Below are 20,539 nucleotides of genomic sequence, written 5' to 3'. Positions count from 1 at the left end.
TTTGTATTTTTCATATATAACGCGAATTTGTGTATATTATTAAATTATTAAAACACCTATGTGTAATGGTTTGCAGAAAGATCCGAGAGGTCTGGAGAGACCACGAATCTGTTGTGGAAGTTGCCCAGAAATAAAAACTCGTTGTTCTTTTCTAGGTGACAGCAGACCTGTTGTTTGCATGTTGAACTGCTTCCCTTTGTGAAATTGAATTCGTGGCCATCAATGTGCAGATTTATCTTGCCACTTTTGTGTATTCTTAGCTTTCCAAGTTTGCCTGAAGGCAAGCACTCAATTTTAGAAGACTGATAGACCGTGTTTGTCACAAGTTGCCCATTTTCTAAGTGATCTAAAGACAGATATTTATGATAGTGACCAACCGTTAGTTTCAACCTGCTTGTTAAGGGACGGCAGCGTGTTTGGCATTTGAACGTGAATAAACTGCACACCCCTAAATATAATGAAATAAGGTGTTTTTATATAATTTATGTAAGGAAAATGAAACCTACTCTTTATTAAAAATGTCATGTACACTTTCATGGGTTTCCTGAATAAAAACGTAAGAAAAGGTCTATTTGAGGTAAATAGTGAATATAAAAACATACTGTGAATTTTTTGTTAAGCGGAAGGATGTACGGAAGAAGCAAATCCGGGTTCAATTCAGCAAGCTCCTCCAAAGCCTCAATGCTCGTGATATCAACAGCATCCCTGCAAGAATCTAGGGTGGTCGAGTCCTCTTCGGGCTTTTGATCAGTCTCAGTCGTCGGCTCAGTCTTGGAATCCTCCCCCTTTTCATCCTCATCGTCGGCAAACAAGTCCAGCATTGTTTAACGGGTTAAGCAGTAAAATAATAGAGTTAGTCGTGTATTTAAGAATAAAAACAGTGTAAAGGTTGATAAAAAATTACATAAAGATCAAAAACAGTTAAGATTTAATGTTTTCCTCTTTATTCTGATACATTAGTGGGTTAATGGGAATCGACTTGGTAACGTCAAAAGTCTTGTAAATCCCGACCATTTTATTACACATCTCAAACATCTGGTTTCTGAGCGATATGATTATGAACTGGGCGTCCTTGGTCCGCTCCTTGATGCTCTGGGCAATGATGGAGACGTTCCTGAAGTCGAGGGCTGCATCGATTTCGTCCATGAAGTAGACGGGATTAGGCTTATAGTGATGCAGAGCGAACACGAGGGCGAGCGAACTGAGCGTCTTTTCTCCACCTGAGCGTATATTTAAAGGGCGGCGCCAATTGACTTAAGTAAACAGTGCCGTTGTGGCGACTAATACTCACCTGACAAGTTATATATCTGCTTCCAGCTCTTTTTCACTGGCCTCACTGAGAACAGGACACCCTCCGTAAAGGGCTCAGTTGCGTCAACAAGCTCCAGCTCTGCATCTCCTCCCAGTGTTATCATCTACACGGAAATGTTAACAACTAACGAAGCCAGTAACTAACACCACTGATTAATCTAAAGGCTTAACACTACTATCTACTCTAACTATCAGCAACAGTAACTGCGAGGCCCACTTGGTATATTTCCTTAAGTTTGTTTGCGATAATCTCAAAGTTGAACAGAAACTCCGACTTTCTCTTGAACGACAGGTTCTCGTGCAGCAGCTTCGCCTCGTCCCGCTGATTCTGCAACTGCAGCAGCTTCTGCTTCTTCTTCGAGAACTCGTTCACCTTCTCGATAAAGCTGTCAATGATCGACAAGTTTGGTACGTTTGCCAGCTGATTCTTCAGAGACTGTATCTTGTGGTTCAGGCCATGCACGTCCCCCGGGAACTCATCAATATCGTCCGCCTTTTCCTTCTTGACTACCACCTCCTGGTTATCTATGACCTTTTCCCTGCCGGAGTCCGATTTATCCAGGGACAACAGATCGCCTCTATTTTCTGCCACGCTTAGTGAGTCGTCGGTGCTCATTGCATCATTGGCGTCCAGGTGTCCGTGAACCAGGTTGGGGCCATCAATCTCACTCATTTCAACGTCTTTGTTTTCCTTGTTTTCTCCAATACCCGTCGCTTCACCCGAGTCATCGTCTTCGTCCATTCTTTGCTCCAAGTTCTCTGTCGAATCCTGAATGCTTGCCGGCTGTATCGAAAGCGTATCCATCTTCATTGTCTGGTTGTATAGTTCATTCGCTTCGCCACTTTGACGCAGCGTCTTCGATGATGAGTTGTATAGCTTCCTCGACTCGTGCAACTTGTCCGTCTTCTGTTTCACCAGGTTCTTCAAGGCTGATATCGACTTTTCGGAGGCGTTCTGCTTATTCCTCAGGTTCAACACCAACATGTCGTGCTCCTTTATCTGCGCAGACATTTTCTGCAGGTTTTCGTTCAGTTCCGAGTGCTTCGCGTTCATTTCATTGAGTTGGTTGTTTACTTCTATGAGCTCCTGGTTAATCTTAGACGCTTCCTCTTCCAGCTGGTCCAACTGATTCTCCAGGTTCTTTTCCCTGATTTTATGCTGCTGGATGTCAGTTTCCAGCCTCGTCAAGTCCCTGGAGTATTTTTGGGACTCTCCCGCCAGGACTGCGTACTCGTCCCTCAGGTCCTCTATCACCTTCCTCAGCTGCGCCAAATTTGCTTCGCAGTGCGCTACTTTGGCCTTCGATGCTGCCAGTGCTCCTCCTCCTACGTTTTCCACCTGCTTTAGACACCTGTCCACCTTCTCCTTCCTCTCCGAGAGCTGCTTGTACACCTCCCCCTTCCTCCTCTCGGTTTCATAATACTTATTTTTCAGGTGCCTCAGCTCCGACGCGTTATCTTCGTTTTGCAAATTTTTGTTGAGCGACGCGAGCGACGCCTCCAACTCCTTCAGGTACTCCTCATCTGAGTTGATCTTCCTCTTCGTTGCGTCTAGTGAGAAGTTCAACTCTCTTATCTGCAACTCATTCTGGTCCTTTTCTATATTCAGTCGGGACTGGCGGTTCTTCAGCTCCTTCAGCTCCCTCTCATACTCCTCCATCTTATTATATATGCTATTGATGTCCTCCTTGTTGTCTAAATTTGTGTTAATATTATGTTAATACAATCAGTTTAAATAATAATTGATATGCTACCATAAACACCAACACATAACTAATCGTTGAAACGAACATTGTTTACTCTGTTTAAACTTGTTCAGGTTCTTGCTCAGGCCTCCTCCTGTTATTCTCCCATCCTTCTCAATTACTTCTCCGTTGAGCGTCACCACTCTCTTGTTCGTTCTTCTCGCCATCTCGTCAGCCTCGTCTATGTTCTCCACCACTATCACATCCCTCGTGTAGTGGTGTATGCATTTAATCACCTTTTCAGCTTTTTCGTCGTTTGTGTTAGGGTACACATACTTACTCAGGTAACCGTACCTGCCCACGTCAGAGTCCTTGTTGGTGCTGCTTGTGATGATCGACACTGCTATACAGGTTACTTTTCCCAGGTTATTCTGCCTGAGCTGGTTAAATATCTTCGTCGCCACTTCTGGCGTCTCCACCACGAACACCTCCAAATACGCTCCGCATATTGCCAGAAAGCACTTTTCGAACATCTCGTCCACTCTCACCAGGTCTCCGAACTGCCCGTGTATATTCCCGTCCGACTTTGACAGCCTCTTAACGAAGTCGTGTATGTTGCTGTGGAACTTATTCTGGCCCACTTCGTTCTTCGCACTCTCGTAGGTGACTCTCGCGTTGATCAAACTCGTGTTTTTCTCCGATATCTGTTTTTCCACCTCCATCAGGTCTGATAGTATCCTCTTCGACTTCTGCTCACAGCCTTCTATCTTCCCTCTCAGGCTTTTCAAGTTTTCCGTATTCGACTGCAGAGTTATTCTGGTGCTACTCAAGTCAGTTTCTAGGGACATTTTACGCGTCTTATCCTCATCCACGCTCTTATCTATCAGCTGCAGATTTGTTTCAATCAGCTCCAACTCATTCTTCAGTGCATCGTACTTCTCCTGCACCGGCGCCAGCTCCTTCTCGTACACTTGCAACTTCTGCATCAACTCACTCGTTTCTGACGCGAGCGACCTTTTCGTCTCCTCCAACTCCTTTTCTGCCACATCCAAGTCCTCCTGCAGCTTCGGTATCTTCTTCTTAAGCTGATCTGACTCATCCAATTTAACCTTCGACTTATTCTCAAGTTCCGGTATCTTCGTTGTCAGACTCCTTATCAGCTTCGTCTTCTCTTCTACCTTTTTCACCTCATGTAACAGCTGCATCCTCAAATCTTCATCTTTGTTACATAATTTTTTAAATTCTTCTCCGTATTCTTTCTGCTTCCCTGTCAATTTTCTTATTTCTGACTCCATTTTATTCAAGTTCTTAGTAATTTCATTCTTCTGCTCCAGCACTGTTGCTATTTCTTCATTATGTGTCTTCAAATTTTCCTTGATTGACTCCACCTCTTCAACCATCTTATCCATATCTCCTTTTAAGTCATTCAACTCATTCTTTACCAACAGATAACTATATCTGTGGAACAGATTTTCCTTGGACAAATACGAATCCGCCTCCTCCTTTCCTGGAAGCATGTCCTGTATTTCATTTTGGGTCACCATAGTCCTGTTAAAGAACTGTTGGTACTGCTCCTGCAGCTCCTCGTACTTTTCAAACGCCTGGTTTATCTGCTCCAGGTACTGGTTAGTCCCAATGATGTCCTCCAGGTACTCCAGCAGCCCTTCTTCGTCAGGCTTAGTTGCTTTCGGTTTCATTTGCGAAATCTGCTCAACTTCTCCCTGCAATATAAGAAACCTGTTGTTATACAAATCCATCCCGTAGCTCTTCAGTGCGTTTGAAATCTGCTTCTGCGTGCACACAGTTCCGTTTAACCGATATTTAGAGGTATTATCGCTCGAGACCTCCCGGGAAATCACCATTTCACTCCCTTCTATTATGTCATAGTCGTCGGAGTCCGGGTCGTGGTCAAGAATTTCCACGAAATGAATCGACACCTTCATTGATTGCAGGGGCTTCCCGTTATTCTTCACCATGTAGTACTTTGAATTGTGAATCAGCTCGGATAGCTTATCAAATCTGATCTGCTTCGCCCTGAAGCCGAAGACGAAGAGCATTGCGTCGATGACGTTGCTCTTTCCCGAACCGTTCGGGCCAACGATTGAGGTGAACCTTTTGTGGAATGGGCCTATTGTAGTCTCTCCTCCGTAACTCTTAAAGTTGTTTAACACTACTTTATGGATTATCAGCCTACGTATGGGCTCATTCATATCACGGAACTCAGCTCCAATGGTCCTAACATGTTCCTTGTACCTTTTATGGCTAGCAGGGCTTCTACCCTGTCTACTATCGGACGGAGATTCGCCCATTTTCTTATTTCTAAATAACTAACTTACACATCATATTAAATGGTAAAAAAATATTTTATTTAATCTAAAATAAAGCAATTTTACAATAATATTAGGTTTATAATCAGCAATTTAAATGTGAAACGAACTGCTTTATATGTCAAATAAAAACTATGTTACACAAAAATGAATAAAGTTTAAACCACGCTTGTTAAATCAACAAAAAGTGGATAATTAATTGTGAATTAAAAAATTATGCGAGATTTAATTTTTCTCCTCTATAAAGTATACAACATCACTGGCCACCCCCAGTTGGAAAATTAATTAAATGGTCATTGGTATTGTGTTACAGATTATGGTAGATTATTTCGATTTATAAGTATAAAAGCTTGTGTATAAATATTGTTATCTTATAGTTACATAGCAGTCATATATAGAATATTGCAATGGATTCCGAAACATTCGAAAGGAAGCGTTATTCCGAAGATTCTCAATCCCCAATACATTCCAATTTGAGTAAAGTGCAAGTGTTGGACGAAGAAGATGAGGAAGATGAGGTAACTGAGGAATAAGTTTAAAGCTGTACAGGGAACTAAAAGGAGGAGGCTCCTTGAGAACAACATTAAACTGCCACTTATCGTATTCTTTTTAACATTTCTGTTTCCACCCCTAGGTAAAGTTGCAACTTGATTACGTAATTTTAGGGTTCATTTGTTTCCTGATAAATAAATCGCTGAACAAGAAGTCGCGCAGGTACGCGTGGTTCAGAAGGGCGCTGGGCCTGGGCTCGGCCCTATCGGTCATTTATATGCTGATAATAGCGTCGGTGCTGCACCACACAGTGCTGTACAAGCACCCGGAGGACGAGTTGGGCTACGGATACGAATAATGTAACAGAATGCACGTACACGCTAAAAAGAGATTCACTACTTAGACTTGTGTTTATGGCCGATCCTGTGACCCATCTTGTCCATGTACTTGAAAACCATCACCGCAGACACGAGGCAGGAGATGGAAATCACGGAGAACGTGACGTTGCTGACGAACTTGTACTCGTACTGGTCGCCCACGGGAACCGAGAACACGAGGTAGCAGCCAGCCTCGACGACGTCGCCGCCCATCTCGCGAATGATGGGATTGCAGAAGTAGGTGTTGACGACCCTGGTGGAGGCGGCGAGGCCGGTCCTGTACCCCTGGCACAGCTTCAGAGAGACGTTGCAGTTGTTGCAATCAGTAAAACGCACCGGCACCCACTTGGCGGTCGCTCCGTCAACGACCAAATGGTCCGAAGCGTTCGCCGAGTCTTGAGTGCCGGCAAAAGTGTTGAAGGAGGCCTTTCTGAGAAAGCGGAGGCTCTTCAAGTAGGGCTGGTCCAGATGCACGGACTCGAAGGCGGAGTACGAGTTCAGAGCGTACAGGGTGGGCTGCGACACCATGACCATGGCATACTCTCGGCTCACCTGGCTCCTCAAAAGCCTGAGGTTGTCGACCCTGTCCAGTTCAGGGGTGATCTTCTTGTGCATATTCATGTACCTGGTGTGCAGAGTGAGGGTGTAGGTGACCGCCAGCCTCTTGAAGCCGAGAACCGCCTCGTCGAGGACCACGTACCCGTGGTAGATGACGGGAGACGAGTTCATCTCAGGCTGCTCAATGTCCACAAACGGAGTTGAGAGCAGGGTTAGGTTGACTGTGGCGGTCCCGTCATCGCCAGCCACCATCGCGTCAGGGCCCCTTGTAAATATTTCGCGTTCGTGGCTCACGAAGTGAAACGAGTTCTGCAGTTCGTCGTTGTCTATGTAAACGCCAGTGTCCAGCATGTGTGTGAGTTTCAGGTAGTAGCGCGAGTTGAGGGCCTTGAGCCTCTTGAAAACGGAGGTGCTCACTGTCGCGGACAGAGTCACTTCTCTGTGCTGGCCTAGCCCCTTCATGTTCAGAAATTCGAACTTGTTTTGGACCTGGTCAGGTTGGTCACTCCCATTCGGCTCGTGCTTAATCTTATACTTGTTTAGGCGCGGCTCCATGTACTTGTTGTACCGATCCCTCAAAGTGGCTGCCTTGTCACCGTTCTTAACTTCTCCGTCGTTGCTCCCATTAGCTGTATCCGAGGGATCAAAGCCCAGAAGAGCGTCGTAATAGACGTCAAAATCCACGTCCCTGATTGAAAAGTCGAACATTTGGTTAACGTTGTTTACTCGAAACTGGTCAACGTTGAATGTCAGTCCGAAAGAAAGATTGAATCTTTTCTCGGGGTCTTGAGAGGTCAAATCGATCCTGCCTGCCACGAACTTTACGCTTAAATTCTTGAGAGCGCCCGCTGAGATCAACTCCTGGATTTCTTTGCAGTTCTTAGTTTCACAGTTCTTCACCATCTTCAAAAACAGCAGGTACGATAAATTTTCCATTGACAGCTCGAGTTCGACTCGCTTTGGCATGTGCAAATAAGACCACTTGTCAGCGTACATAAATATGTTCGAGTCAGGGTTGAAAAGTGACTTGAAGGAATCGACTGTTTTCCTCTTCATGGCAGAGTACGAAAGGCAGTACTTTTGGAAGAAATCATTCAAGTAACATCCCGGATTGGATACGAACTCGTTTAAAACGTCCAGATCCTTCAAATTAGGCGATGCGCTACACGCTCTCACGTCCTGTTTATTCAAGTAGCAGGGACGCGGGCACATTCTAGAAAACTTCTCAAACAAGTAAACATCGTCTAGTTGTGTGTCCGTGTTTATCAACAGGTCCACAAAGTCCATATCTACTTTGTAATTTGTGAAGTTGTAATTTAGGTTCATACATCGGTCCACCAGGTAAGGGAATATGTTTGTACCTTTATATTTGGCGTCAACTCCATACCTTGAGTAAAACAAAAACAGTGTCAAAGAATAACACCATGATTCCAGGGTTCCCAAGAGGTGTTTATTCTTCGTTAAGTGTGGAATCTTATCTAAATCATAAACGGGATCTGTGTATAGAGACAATCCGGCTGCGATACTATCTAGGGGTTTGTAACTGTCATCAAATTTATTATCACCATTATCTACGACGCTGTTGAAATAATAAAAGTATAATTTATTATAGAATGTTCCCAGTAAAGGGAAATCTTTAGGAACGTCATTAAGATTAAAGTTGATTCCAGAATAAAAATTAACACAGCTAACTAGATTTAAAAAAAGAAATAAAGGTAAATAAATAATGTACATAATATAAAAATTTCACATAAATATAAAAAAATGAAACTACAACATTGTGAAGTGTGTATTAGATCATGTTATAAATATAAATATAACGATAGAGGTAGATCCCATGTAGTCTAGATGGTTAGGATATTCGGCTCTCACCCGAACGACCCGGGTTCGAGTCCCGGCGTGGGAACGTTTTTAATTATAATAATTTAATCAATTTTAATTCAAATATTTATATTAGGCTATTATATGATATATTTGTTTGTTTTTGTGGCACGTCTAAGCCGAAATTGATATATGTGAATGGGGCCATATGATAAACAAAAAATCGAAATATCAGTATTGAAATCATTACACATCTTCATGATTATTTAATACTATAATTTTAAATCATTTTAGAGTGGATTAACCCTATTTGGTTGACATTCACAGCTAGTAATTTCAATATCATAATCAATAACAGACTCACGCATATTAAGAATCGCAGTAAATATTCGTAATGTTTAAGTGTAGAGCGTGCTCAGGAACTCCATTTGCAGCCTTTTTTGGTTTTAGTGACGCCGTAGACAATGAAAAGGAAGATGAGAATAAAGATACCTCGGATACAGATGACGGAGGTTCAGCAGTATGTTAAACAGTTGTAGAAAATAATGTTTAGGTTAAAGAAGGAGAAGAATTGTCAAATGTAGAACCGGAAGAAATGAACGAACCCCGTAATTCTGAGGAGGTGGGATACCTAGTAAAGACATGGGATACATACGTACACGAGAGAGCAAAATCACTCTGGAGCAATAGTAAGAATAGAAGAGATGTGTTAAGTGAGTCTAACTCCTTCCAATGGATATCAAAAACGTTTAGAAAGCATTGCTCGAGGATGTAGAAGGGAGGACGACCCAGTATTGGGAAACGACCATTACTGTGTTAAGTGGATAGGAAAATATGAAGACGGATATCCAGTAATACTAATGTCGAGACCAGGAGATGAAGAAGAAACTACCACATTCGTGAACAGAGTGTTGGTGTTCCTTTTCGCAGGTATACTATATATTTAAATATTTACAAACATAAAACAATTTATTAGACCAAGAATCTTACGAGAAGATAGACGCTAGTAATCGTACAGCGTTCCCAATGTTCTGTGGTGATAAGTCGTGCATCAACCTAACTCACATCCTGTTAGACTAGACAAACACAAGCAAATAAAGAACAAAATAGTTTTGAAATATTGAAATTTAACATTTTAATTTATTGCTCATGAATGTGTTAACGTTTTTATGAGGTATGTCATGTAGTGGGATTTCTCGTAGTTGATTCTCATACACATCTCACAAGAATTAGTTATCTTCCCAATTTTCAGTTTCATGTAAATCCCAAGTGAGTAAATTTGAAAGGTGTGCGCCAATAGAACGAGAGGGTTTTAAATTTGGGAATTGGAAGTACCAAAGCACAAAATTTGTTTAAACGCACGCTGTATAGATTTAAAAAATGTATAGAGAAGATACACAGACAGGTTCCGTAATAGGAACTAACACGTTGTATAGCCAGATACAAAGAAACGTGTCCTTGAACGACATCCACATAAACGAAAACGAGGACGCAGCAAACGTGCAAGATAACAACATAGCACGTGTGTTTGATTATTTCTTGAGATCATACGTCCAGCAGGAAACATACGAGTCGGAAGAAGATGAAGATCTGGAGGAAACAGTGAAGGACATGTTTAGGTACGCAAAGGACCGTACGAAGGTAATCTACTACATGAAGGTGGCGTGCCAATTAGTGTTGAAGGAGTCGAACTCGACTGAAGTACTGCAGGTGCACCTGGGCCATATAATGAACTGGAGATACGACGACCCGGACGCTCCACCGAACCTGAATGTGCAGCTGTACAGATACCTGGTGAAAAACTTCCTAAGGTAGGTCGCAAATAAATATTAGAATAGGAGAATGATAGACGATAGTGTGCCTTAGGGCGATATGTGAGACCATGTGGTTGATTGTGTGAATTGCAAACTAATAAACGAGTAGGATGCAGGAGCCGCTGGAGGACGTAGTACAGTTCTTGGCAAATGAGCTGTCAAACGCATTCAGCAGAGTGCCGAGGAAGTTCTACGTGCAGTTCCTGCACGAGCCGACACTAGTTTATCCGTAGGTGTATATATAAGAGTATGGTAATTAGAGAAAGTAGTTAGTAGAAAGCGACGTCGTACTAATGGTGTGTAGTCTAAAAGAATTGAAGTGTAACATGCTGGGAGAGTTGGTGTGCGTGAGAGGCCAAGTGACGAGAGTGTCAGACGTGAAGCCGGAGCTGGTGAGAGCAACCTTTAAATGTAAGACCTGCGGAACAGTAGTGGGAGACGTGGTCCAGCAGTTCAAGTACACGACGCCGACGAAGTGCCCAAGCAACAACTGCCTAAACAGCACAGATTGGGAGCTGATGATGGACCACTCGTTCTTCTGCGACTGGCAAAAAATAAGAATACAGGAAGTGGCACAAGAAGCAGAGTCAGGCTCGATGCCGTGCTCAATGGAAGTGATACTGAGAAATAAGCTGGTGGATACAGTAAACGCAGGAGACAGAGTGCAAGTGTCAGGGTCACTGATAGTGGTGCCGGACATACCGTCGATGCTAAACGCAACGCAGCTGGGAGAAGTGGCGAAGAAGGTGATGAGGCAAGGAGCGAAGAGATTCGAGTCGTTCCTGCTCTCGCAAGGAATCACAGGAATCAAGGGAGTGGGAGCGAAGCAGCTGAACCACAAGCTGTGCTTCCTGGCAACGCAAGTGATCGTGATTAACCAGGCGAGATCAAGCCCACAATTCACGGAAATAGAAGATAAGTCGTTCATAGCGGAGGACCTGCTGAGCATACCAGGCTTCGAGTGGATAAGAGAAGTGAGCAGAAGCAGAGACACAATAGACCGACTGAGTAAAATCATAGCGCCGAACGTCTGGGGAAACTATGAGATTAAAAAGGGGCTCCTGCTGCTGCTGGTGGGAGGAGTGCACAAGAGCTCGAGAGACGCGAAGCTGCGAGGAGACATTAACATGTGCATAGTGGGAGACCCGTCGACAGCAAAGAGCCAGTTCCTTAAGTTCGTGGAAAGCTTCGCGCCGAGAGCAGTGTACACGAGCGGAAAGGGCTCGACAGCAGCAGGACTGACAGCAGCAGTCTTCAGAGACAGAGATAACAACGACTACGTGCTGGAAGCAGGAGCGCTGATGTACGCAGACGAAGGAATATGCTGCATCGACGAGTTCGACAAGATGAACGAAAGAGACAGAGTGAGCATACACGAAGCAATGGAGCAGCAGACAATAAGCATCAGCAAGGCAGGAATACAGGCGACACTTAACGCAAGAGCGTCAGTGCTGGCAGCATGTAACCCGAGGTACGGAAGGTACGACACGAGCAAGAGCTTCAAGGAAAACGTAAACATCCCGTCGCCGCTGCTCTCGAGGTTCGACCTTTTGTACACGATTCTGGACGAAAACAATAACCAGGTTAACAGACAAATATCAGAGTACGTGTGTAACCGCTACAACCAGTACACGGCGAAGTCGTCGCCACAAGTGGTAGACCTGAACCTGGAGAGAGAAGAGGAAAGAAGAAGAAGAGCACGCGAAAATATGGAAACGGAGTTGGAAGGCGAAGAAGTAGAGCCGGTTGAAGTGGACTACTACAAGCTGAGTAAGTGGGACGAGTACACGAGTCCGAACTACGTTAACCCGAACAGAAGATTCGCAACGACGAACAGGGTAGGGAAGGAAGGGTCAAATGAGAGTGGCGCAAACGGAAACACAGAAAGCGCAAGCAGGAGAGGAGTAGAAAGTCAGCAGGAAAGTAACGTGGGAGAGGCTGAGGAGGAGATGACGCTGGACGAGCTGAGGCTGTACATAGAGCTGTGCAAGCGCCTGAAGCCGCTGATGCAGGACAGCGCAAAGCACAAGCTTAGCGACTACTACATAGAGCTGCGCAACGGAGACGTGGGAGGAGGAAGAAGGTCCATGCGCATGACAGTGCGACAGCTGGAGTCGCTGGTGCGCCTGAGCGAAGCAGTGGCGAAGCTCAAGTTCTCGGACTTCGTGACGGACGAACACGTGCAAATAGCATACGGAGTCTTCAAGTCGTCGCTGCTGAAGCTCACGAACAAGTCTAGCGTAAAGCTGACCTTCGGAAACGAAACAGCAAGGTCGAGCATGGAAACAGAAAGGTCAGCGTCAGCAGAGGAGACGCAGGAAGGAGCGTCGGCGAGGAGGCACGGAGGAGAGGCAAGAGCAGAGGACTCGGAGCTGGTCTCGACGATAGGGCTCGACCTGTACAACGACATCTCAGCAGTGCTCCTGGACAAGGTGAGCGAGAGCGAGCTGCGAGGGAGCCTGCTGGCGAACAACGAGCTCGTCGAGTGGTACCTCGAGGAGGTGCTCCTCCCTCGAAACGAGGCGGAGGCGAACGAGTGGAACCTGAAGCTGCAGCAAATCGTCCACAGGCTGGCCTTCGTGGACTCGAAGCTGCTGCCCTCGCAGCTGGAGGGGGACCCGGAGAACATCTACAGGCTGCGCGTGCACCCGAACTACTTCTCGCACACGCACCTCTTCTCAAGGAAGCAGGACCAGTACGCGGCGAAGGAGGGAGAGGCCGAGCAGGAGGAGTTCATGGACGAGGACGAGCCCGAGGAGACGGAGCGGGAGTCCCAAGTGTCCCAGCAGGACTAGAGAGGCAGGCCGAATAAAGGAGCGCCGTTAAAAACAGGTACTGTGCGCATAATAACACTGATGACAAGCGCAAAGGGGCCGGCAACCCGCAAACAAAAGGCCCATGGCAAACGAGTAAGTAGACGAGAAATACCGAGTATGTAAAAAACAGTAAATTAGCCTGTGTGCTTAGAAATTAGCATCTTCATGTATTCCAACCTCTGCTTTCTGTTTAAAGCACGCAGAGCACACACGGAAACACACAAAAACCTTACATGTAATCTGTTGAGTGCGTTTTTCACGAGTAAGTAGCCGCTGCATTCCTCTACAGCAACAGACGGTGAAGTGGGAACGGAGGAATGAGAATCGCGGGTATGCGAGTGATCGGAGTTGGTTTTATAGCACTCGGCAATGAGCACGGCGATGCCTAAATTAGAATGATGGGAAAGAAAGGCACGAACCGTGCTCAGAAGGGATGAAGGGAGCAGGAGCTCGCCCGCGAGGCCGAATGAAATCAAGGTAAAATCCACCAATCTTAACCTAAACGGAAGATTGTCAAGAGTGAATACATACATAAGCAATTGTGAAAACCGAATACATAAATGCATAAATCAATGAAATACGTGTGTGTGCGATAAGTACCTGTTCATAGATAGTATGCGATAAGGAAAGGATTAAATTGGAAACGTAAGCATGGTCAGAGCCCCTCTTAACCTCGTAACGGTGAGTCAAGGCGTCCAAGTAGTTTTTAACGTCAGAATCAATGAAGTCAATCAAGCGGTTATCCATATAGTCACACCTATATTAGATATAACGTTAGTGCATGGTAGTATTGAAAGGCCATGCAGGTAATAGGCTGTCAATGGGTACCTTAACAAAGTGTAAAAAATCTGCAACTTGACCTTGTCAGCGTCCCTTAGCCTATATTCGTTACGAATCACTTCGTACAGTAGCGAGTTATAGAGCTTAACGTCACCAATAAGGAAGTGGCACATGGCCAGTAATACGTCAGAATAGAGTTCATTGTATTCTAGGCCTACAGCAGTTGTTATATTAGAAGTTTGTGGAGAAAAATAGACGGTAGTGTAACTAAAAGGTACTTTGACTTTGATTTACACAGTCCTTGAAGCGTTCAACCACCGACTTGTTATTTACGTTGAGCTCATAGGTGTTTTTGAACAGTCGTAAAACTTGCTCGAACGTAAAGTGTGGCAGATCCTTGCAAATCCCTTCAACAAAATCGCTCAAATAAGCAGGTTTGTACTTAAATCGAGCAAAGTTGTCCAGCAAATCCAATTTAAAATGGAGCGCCAGGTTATCAGCATTTGATAGAAGAAATTTATCCAACGTATCAAAACCGCCCCTCAGATCCTTACAGGAATTTAAACACTTTACGATGGCTTCTAAACCTATCTGGTCGTCCTAAATGGGTTGTTAGAGCGAAGTGAATTAGGAAATAGGCAGTGTGTGTGAACGATTTTACAAACCTTTAAAATTGTAGACAGTAGCGATTGATTTAGGAAATGCAACTTAGATCTTCTGAAGTCGTTAGCTTCAATGAGCGAAATGATTGCATCAGTAGGTATACTGTTAGACCGTAGCCTATCTTTAATAACGGAAGCTAAAATTTTATGAAATGTAGCAAACGCACCAATTTTCTTTTCCAGATGAACGTTGTTTACGTTTAAATTGTTAAAATATTCCACGAGTTTCACCAAGCTCAGGTTATCTAACTTCTCCACAATGTTATCGGATGTTAACACGTTGTAAAATTTAATACACACGTTGTCCACTTTGTAGCCTAAGAATATTAAATTGCGCGGAGGTGGCGTACCTTTGGCGTGTAGATGAGCCAGAGATTCACAAATAAACGGCACACATTCGAAATTAATTGAGGGAATGAGCTTATCAAGCCTACTTAAAAAGTCGGAAACGTAATTTTTGGTTAAAATCCCCGATTCACAAATGTGAATTGTTATGTTACATAGTTCTTTCAAGTCAGACAGTGAATATAACTTAGAACGAATGTTGTTTATCAGCTGCTTTTTTAAATCTAAAACATCACTAGGTGAAAAACTACATTTAGATGAGTCGTAAAATATTTTATTTAGGTAGTTAGAGGCTAAAACACTCTCGATGGGAGTCAAACTACGGTATTCATCAAGTAGTTTGGAAAAAAACAGGTTTGGGTCTACATCAGAGCGGTTGTGGAATCTCAAAAACTGCTTTATATTTTCACATCCAGAAAAAGTAAAATTTAAGCGAATTTTGCGTGCGAACATAACAAAATTAAACAGCTAAAATATTATAAAACAATACCGTAAAAATGTGTGGACGGGATTTAAAAAATGAAAAAACAACATTTGGTGGACAGATGTGGGAAATAGAAAGTAAGGTAAAATATCATTGTAAATTAATCAATGAAGGTTTTTTTAATAAACCTAATTTTGAAAATGAAATGTTGTTATAATTGTGTATTATAAGCTTAAAAAATGGTATTTTTTTCTGAACATAAGTCACCCAAAAGTTCAAAAGAAAGTTCCGGATCAGTAACTCCAGATAAGGAAAAATCACAGATCGAAAAAGGAAATCTGAGTTATATGTTAAAAAATTATCTATTCATTTCAAAAAATGGAAGTAAAACAGCGGTTTGTAAAAATGAGATTAAATTTTGCGGACTTGAAAACAAGTTCAACAACTGTTATTGCAATGTAGTCATACAATCATTGTATTCATATCCTGAATTCAGAGATAGGATGATGGAATTTAAAAAAACAGGAGTAAGTTATGGCTTAAACACGGTTTTATAGATCGGAATCTCGTCAGAACTCGGTAAACTGTACAGCAAATGTGTTTCTCAGCCAGGTATTTTTAAAAATAACAAAAATTAAATGTAGATTATCAATCAACGAAAAGTTTCCTTAGAAAAATATGCAACACCAACGGTAGGTAATACATAATGACGACTCTTAAAAGTTCTAAAGCTAATCTGTATATGTAGACGATTTCGTTCTGGGAGATCAACAAGACGCTCATGAGTTTTTAACATACTTGCTGAACGTGATGATAGATGAAATCAGAGAAGCAGAAGAAAACGTTACGAAGTCGAAGACATCCACACACAGTAAATCACGACATAAAGAGAAGAAAGAAAAAAGAACATGGTTGAATGAGTTAGTGGAAGGCTCAGTAGAGTCGGAAACAAAATGCCACGAATGCGATAGCGTTACGAGAATGAAGGAACCGTTCATAACACTCTCATTGGATATATTTGAAAATTCGAACATTAAAAAATGCTTAGACCAATACTGCGATAAGGAAGTCTTATCGGGAAAAAATAAATTCTTTTGCGAAACATGTAATAAGTATTGCGACGCCTCGAAAAAGATACTTTTCGACGTCCTGCCGCCAATACTGATCCTACACCTAAAGAGATTTAAGTACAACATAAAGCCAGGAAGCACAATGTGTAACATGTACGAAAGGCTGCAGTACCAGGTGATATCTTCTAACGAGATCGAACTGGAGTGTAACCGTAAAAAAAGGAAGGTCGAGTACCAACTGTTCTCTGTGATACTACACATAGGAACGTCGCCAGATTACGGGCATTATATAAACATATCGGAGCTAGGAGGGAAGTGGTACAGGTGCGACGACGTAAATATACTTAAACTGACGGACCATCACCTAGAAATAGGAGATGAGACGACATCGGGAAGCGACGCAAGCTATATTCTGTTCTATCGAGTAAAGGAATGACAAATGTGTCTTAAATATCCTTTTTGTGTAATAGAAAGGATATATTTTAATGTATAAATACGTAAATACGCAGTTGTTTATAAAAATCCACATAATCGGGAATTATGTGTATCTCGGGTGTAGTAGAAAAATATAAAATAATAAAACAGGAATAAATAGTGAATGTAAATTTGTGGAAATAAATAATAAATAAAATGAATTTGATTGTAAATCTAAAAACGTTCCCACGCCGGGACTCGAACCCGGGTCGTTCGGGTGAAAGCCGAATATCCTAACCACCTAGACTACATGGGATATGATACCTGCCTAATTATATCTTTTTAATTAGTTTCAAATTAAGTTTGGTAAATAATTAAACCAATATAGCTAAATTTAGTATAAACATTTTTTGTGTTCAAATTGTGTGTTTTAGAATCATGTACAAATACCCTATTGTAAATGAATCATGTATAATAATTCAGAAGCAAGTGTAGACCACCAAAAGGGTGATAAAAAGGGCGATAATAAACAAATTATGAAGGAATCCAGTAATTCACAAACAAAAAATCGTGAAAATTCCCAAAATGAAACATCTGTAAAATTAAACACCAGAGGAAAACAGACAAAAGAAGATGAGGATTTAATCGAACAAGATTTGTCAGATGAAGAGGACAATTACGAAGAACCATCGGTTCAAAAATATATGCCAGGTACCAAATAGATATATAAGGTAAATTTATACAAATGTGTAACAGGTGTATACGTGGATCTGAAGTTGAAGACGAAACTGCTGGAAAAAGGAGGAAATAAAATCGCAATCCCAATGATAGTGGACTTCTACTCCGAGTGTGTCAAAAAGTACGGCGACGAGAAAAACTTCATATACGAAGAGTCGTACCTGGAGAGCACGAGAGTGAAAACGGAGGAGTTGTACCCGGAACTGTACAAGTTCCCGAAGGCGGCAGGAGATCTTAACGGAGACCACCAGTCACAACTGAGCCTGGACAATAAGCAAGTGATAGGATTCCCAGAGTCACAAAAACAAGGACCAATAGAGGAGAACCTGGACGACGTAATATGGCTTAAAAATAGACCAAACGACCCTTTGCTGCGATGTATAAGATCAATAACAGATAGACTAAACATACAGGGAATAGTAGGAGACCCGACGAGTTACCTGAAAAAAGGAGGAGACGATATGCACTACGACATGGATGACCCGTTCTTCGACGATAGCGCAATGCTATCGGAACTAAAAATGAGTAAAAGCGACATACTGCTACAGAGAGCAATGGAAAGAGAGTTCTCAGATTGGAGCGAAGACGAAGAGGAAATGGACTCGACAAACGTGGAGCCAGAAGATTTTGTGTCGGAGTACTACAGAGAGTTTGAAAAACACGAAAGAAAAAGAGATAAGTCAGAAGGAGAGCATAAACTGTTTTTTGACCCAACGGGATGGAGAGAATATCACTCGAAGATACCGAAGCAGTTTATAACGATATTTAACGAATTTGAAAACACATCGAAAAAAATAACAGAACCAATAACAGAAAAGATATTAAGATTAAAAATAAAAGAATTATTGGAATCAATATTTAAAAAATTGAATAAAATGCAGGAATTGAATAGAGTGGGAACAAAAAAGAAGCAAAAGAAGACGAAGCAAAACGAAGTGGGAGAAAACGAAGTGGACAATAAAGAGGAGACTCGAGAGGAATCGGAGTCGAAGTTGCAGGAAAGTGTGGCAAGGGAGGAGTCTGACAAGTCATTGAAGACTAAGGTGTCAGGAGGAGAGGACTTTAGCGAAGGCATTAAGAGGAGAGGCCTTAACTGTATGCTCCCATACAGGGTAGTGGACGTAAACGGAAAGATACTGCGCTGGATAGTGAAGTCGATCACAGCAACGACGAACGCATGCTCGCCGTACGAAATACACTGCGAATGGTAAGCATGGCCTTAAATTATAAAACTGTAGGTTCACAATAGTAGTGGCGAACAACGAGAGGCTGGTGAACGAGTACTCTGGGAAGCTGAAGGGGAAGCTGACAGCGAAGTTGCAGGCAATGAAGCCGAAGAAGCTGGAAATTATGATATCGCTGCTCTCAGAGTCGACAAAGTCACTGTCTAAGTCGACAGGGATCATAAAGAAGCTGCTGAAGGAGCACAGAGACCTGAACGGCCACAAGAGCACGAAGTCGTCGAGCAAGGAGGGAGCGGAGGCGGCCCAGAAGAAGTCCCTCATAGAAATAAGCCTGGACTCGAACAGAGAGGACCACGAGGAGTTCATGGGCCTGGACCCAGGAAGCAAAACCCCGGAGGTAAAGGAACCGGAATCGCAGAACGCTGAAATGATTGACGTGGAAGCGCAGGAAGTGGGAACGCCTAAGGCTGTTTTTCATAAGGAAGAAGTTACGAAGGCCAATGGTCCTAAGACGGAAGTCACTAAGGATGTCACAAAGGCAGGAACTAAGGATGCTGTAAAGGCTGGTGTTGCAAAGGCAGAAGCTCGTAAACCGAAAAGCAAAAAGCAGCAAGTGAGCCAAGTGGAAATCCCGCAACTGGAACTGGAGGAACTGGAATACATAACACCACACACGCCAGGGTTTCTGATAGCCAGCGGACGAATACATAGAAGTTACACACCAACGAGAATGATGGACGAACCCGAAGAAGTAAACGATAGTTGCTTAGATGAAAAAACAGATAAGAGTGGACATGGAAAGAAAAGTAAAACAAAGGAGCCGGAGACGAATAGTGGATCACCAGCAGCTGAAAATGAAGTGACAAGTAGACCTAAGACACGAAGTAGAAGAAACAGTAAAGCAAATAAAGAACATATGAACGTCAACGAGAAAAGTGAAGAAACAGTGGAAGTAGGAGAAGGAAGCCAAGGAGTGGATGTGAAGGAGAGTAAAGGAGAAAAGGAAACGATAAATGAATCGGAAAGCCAGACAATTAAGACACCAAAGAAAGTAAATTCACAAAGCACAGTCACGACAGTGACGACGGCGACGACGAAGGAAGAAGACCTGGAAACGATACTGAAACAGTCGAAGATAATGAACAGAGTGAAGGACGTACATAAAGTGTTCAAGGTAGCAGGCTCAGAAGTAATAGCGTTCATACAAGTAAGTAATCTGGCAATCTCAGTGGCAAATAAGTTGCAAACGAAGCAATTTAAACACGTGATAGAACACCTAGGACTGACAAATAACCCGTTCGAACAGACGTACAAGAAAGTGTCGGAGCTGATGAGTATCGTACTGCAGGAGCTCTACGAAGTTAAGGTAAACATACCGATAGAAGTGGCGAAGGTGGTGGTGATCAAACTGCAAAATGAACTGAAGGTGGAGGACCTGTACGAAAAGAAAAACAAAAAGCCGCTGCTGCTGTTCGACAACTCACACACGAAGGCGGCACCAGGAGTGGTGATACTGGAGGGACCGAAGCAGAAGAGCACGAAGAAAGGAGCACAGACAGAAGGGCCAGAAGGGCCGAAGTCGTTAGGAGCAGAAGGAGCAGGGAAAACGAAGGAGGTGAAGGGGTCGCCGAAGAGGAAGGCAGCAGTGCTGAACTCGCTGGCAAAGATGCAAAACACGAAAGCAAACGGTAAGTAAAGCGTAAAAAAATAAATAAAATAAA

The 20,539-nt window shown here is 43.1% G+C and overlaps 9 protein-coding genes and 2 non-coding genes across 11 annotated transcripts; 6 read left to right on the top strand and 5 right to left on the bottom strand.

Moving 5' to 3' along the window:
* Positions 1-56: 56 nt before the first annotated feature.
* On the bottom strand, positions 57-821 carry TOT_020000103 (conserved hypothetical protein; the record flags this gene model as incomplete). Its single annotated transcript, XM_009691838.1, has 4 exons — positions 57-346; positions 378-448; positions 507-568; positions 603-821. The coding sequence occupies 4 exons, from the start codon at positions 819-821 to the stop codon at positions 57-59; spliced, it is 642 nt and encodes a 213-aa protein (XP_009690133.1).
* A 100-nt stretch (positions 822-921) lies between these two features.
* TOT_020000102 (uncharacterized protein) lies at positions 922-5,305 on the bottom strand (the record flags this gene model as incomplete). Its single annotated transcript, XM_009691837.1, has 7 exons — positions 922-1,220; positions 1,292-1,415; positions 1,529-1,813; positions 1,904-3,006; positions 3,103-4,030; positions 4,106-4,862; positions 4,932-5,305. The coding sequence occupies 7 exons, from the start codon at positions 5,303-5,305 to the stop codon at positions 922-924; spliced, it is 3,870 nt and encodes a 1,289-aa protein (XP_009690132.1).
* Positions 5,306-5,730: 425 nt separating this feature from the next.
* Positions 5,731-6,173, top strand: TOT_020000101 (hypothetical protein; the record flags this gene model as incomplete). The annotated part of the gene is made up of 3 exons (XM_009691836.1): positions 5,731-5,841; positions 5,873-5,957; positions 5,989-6,173. The coding sequence occupies 3 exons, from the start codon at positions 5,731-5,733 to the stop codon at positions 6,171-6,173; spliced, it is 381 nt and encodes a 126-aa protein (XP_009690131.1).
* Positions 6,174-6,210: 37 nt separating this feature from the next.
* Positions 6,211-8,484, bottom strand: TOT_020000100 (conserved hypothetical protein; the record flags this gene model as incomplete). The annotated part of the gene is made up of 1 exon (XM_009691835.1): positions 6,211-8,484. One exon carries the CDS (start codon positions 8,482-8,484, stop codon positions 6,211-6,213), a length of 2,274 nt encoding a protein of 757 aa, XP_009690130.1.
* Positions 8,485-8,583: 99 nt separating this feature from the next.
* Positions 8,584-8,656, top strand: TOT_02t000008. Its single transcript has one exon. It is a non-coding gene; the product is annotated as a tRNA-Glu (tRNA).
* A 309-nt stretch (positions 8,657-8,965) lies between these two features.
* Positions 8,966-9,651, top strand: TOT_020000099 (conserved hypothetical protein; the record flags this gene model as incomplete). The annotated part of the gene is made up of 4 exons (XM_009691834.1): positions 8,966-9,091; positions 9,125-9,284; positions 9,325-9,501; positions 9,548-9,651. The coding sequence occupies 4 exons, from the start codon at positions 8,966-8,968 to the stop codon at positions 9,649-9,651; spliced, it is 567 nt and encodes a 188-aa protein (XP_009690129.1).
* Positions 9,652-9,951: 300 nt separating this feature from the next.
* TOT_020000098 (replication licensing factor) lies at positions 9,952-13,180 on the top strand (the record flags this gene model as incomplete). The annotated part of the gene is made up of 5 exons (XM_009691833.1): positions 9,952-10,382; positions 10,492-10,614; positions 10,690-11,071; positions 11,129-11,688; positions 11,749-13,180. The coding sequence occupies 5 exons, from the start codon at positions 9,952-9,954 to the stop codon at positions 13,178-13,180; spliced, it is 2,928 nt and encodes a 975-aa protein (XP_009690128.1).
* A 155-nt stretch (positions 13,181-13,335) lies between these two features.
* On the bottom strand, positions 13,336-15,441 carry TOT_020000097 (conserved hypothetical protein; the record flags this gene model as incomplete). Its single annotated transcript, XM_009691832.1, has 5 exons — positions 13,336-13,586; positions 13,621-13,699; positions 13,802-13,958; positions 14,304-14,581; positions 14,647-15,441. The coding sequence occupies 5 exons, from the start codon at positions 15,439-15,441 to the stop codon at positions 13,336-13,338; spliced, it is 1,560 nt and encodes a 519-aa protein (XP_009690127.1).
* Positions 15,442-15,651: 210 nt separating this feature from the next.
* On the top strand, positions 15,652-16,918 carry TOT_020000096 (ubiquitin carboxyl-terminal hydrolase; the record flags this gene model as incomplete). Its single annotated transcript, XM_009691831.1, has 4 exons — positions 15,652-15,939; positions 15,970-16,024; positions 16,057-16,104; positions 16,161-16,918. 4 exons carry the CDS (start codon positions 15,652-15,654, stop codon positions 16,916-16,918), a joined length of 1,149 nt encoding a protein of 382 aa, XP_009690126.1.
* Positions 16,919-17,139: 221 nt separating this feature from the next.
* TOT_02t000002 lies at positions 17,140-17,212 on the bottom strand. Its single transcript has one exon. It is a non-coding gene; the product is annotated as a tRNA-Glu (tRNA).
* A 151-nt stretch (positions 17,213-17,363) lies between these two features.
* TOT_020000095 (conserved hypothetical protein) lies at positions 17,364-20,514 on the top strand (the record flags this gene model as incomplete). The annotated part of the gene is made up of 3 exons (XM_009691830.1): positions 17,364-17,607; positions 17,653-18,841; positions 18,873-20,514. 3 exons carry the CDS (start codon positions 17,364-17,366, stop codon positions 20,512-20,514), a joined length of 3,075 nt encoding a protein of 1,024 aa, XP_009690125.1.
* Positions 20,515-20,539: the final 25 nt, after the last annotated feature.

The sequence above is a fragment of the Theileria orientalis genome, chromosome 2 (genome assembly GCF_000740895.1).
Source record: "Theileria orientalis strain Shintoku DNA, chromosome 2, complete genome".
NCBI lineage: Eukaryota > Apicomplexa > Aconoidasida > Piroplasmida > Theileriidae > Theileria > Theileria orientalis.
Note: the sequence above shows the minus strand (reverse complement) of the source record. Positions and strands in the feature narration are given on the sequence as shown.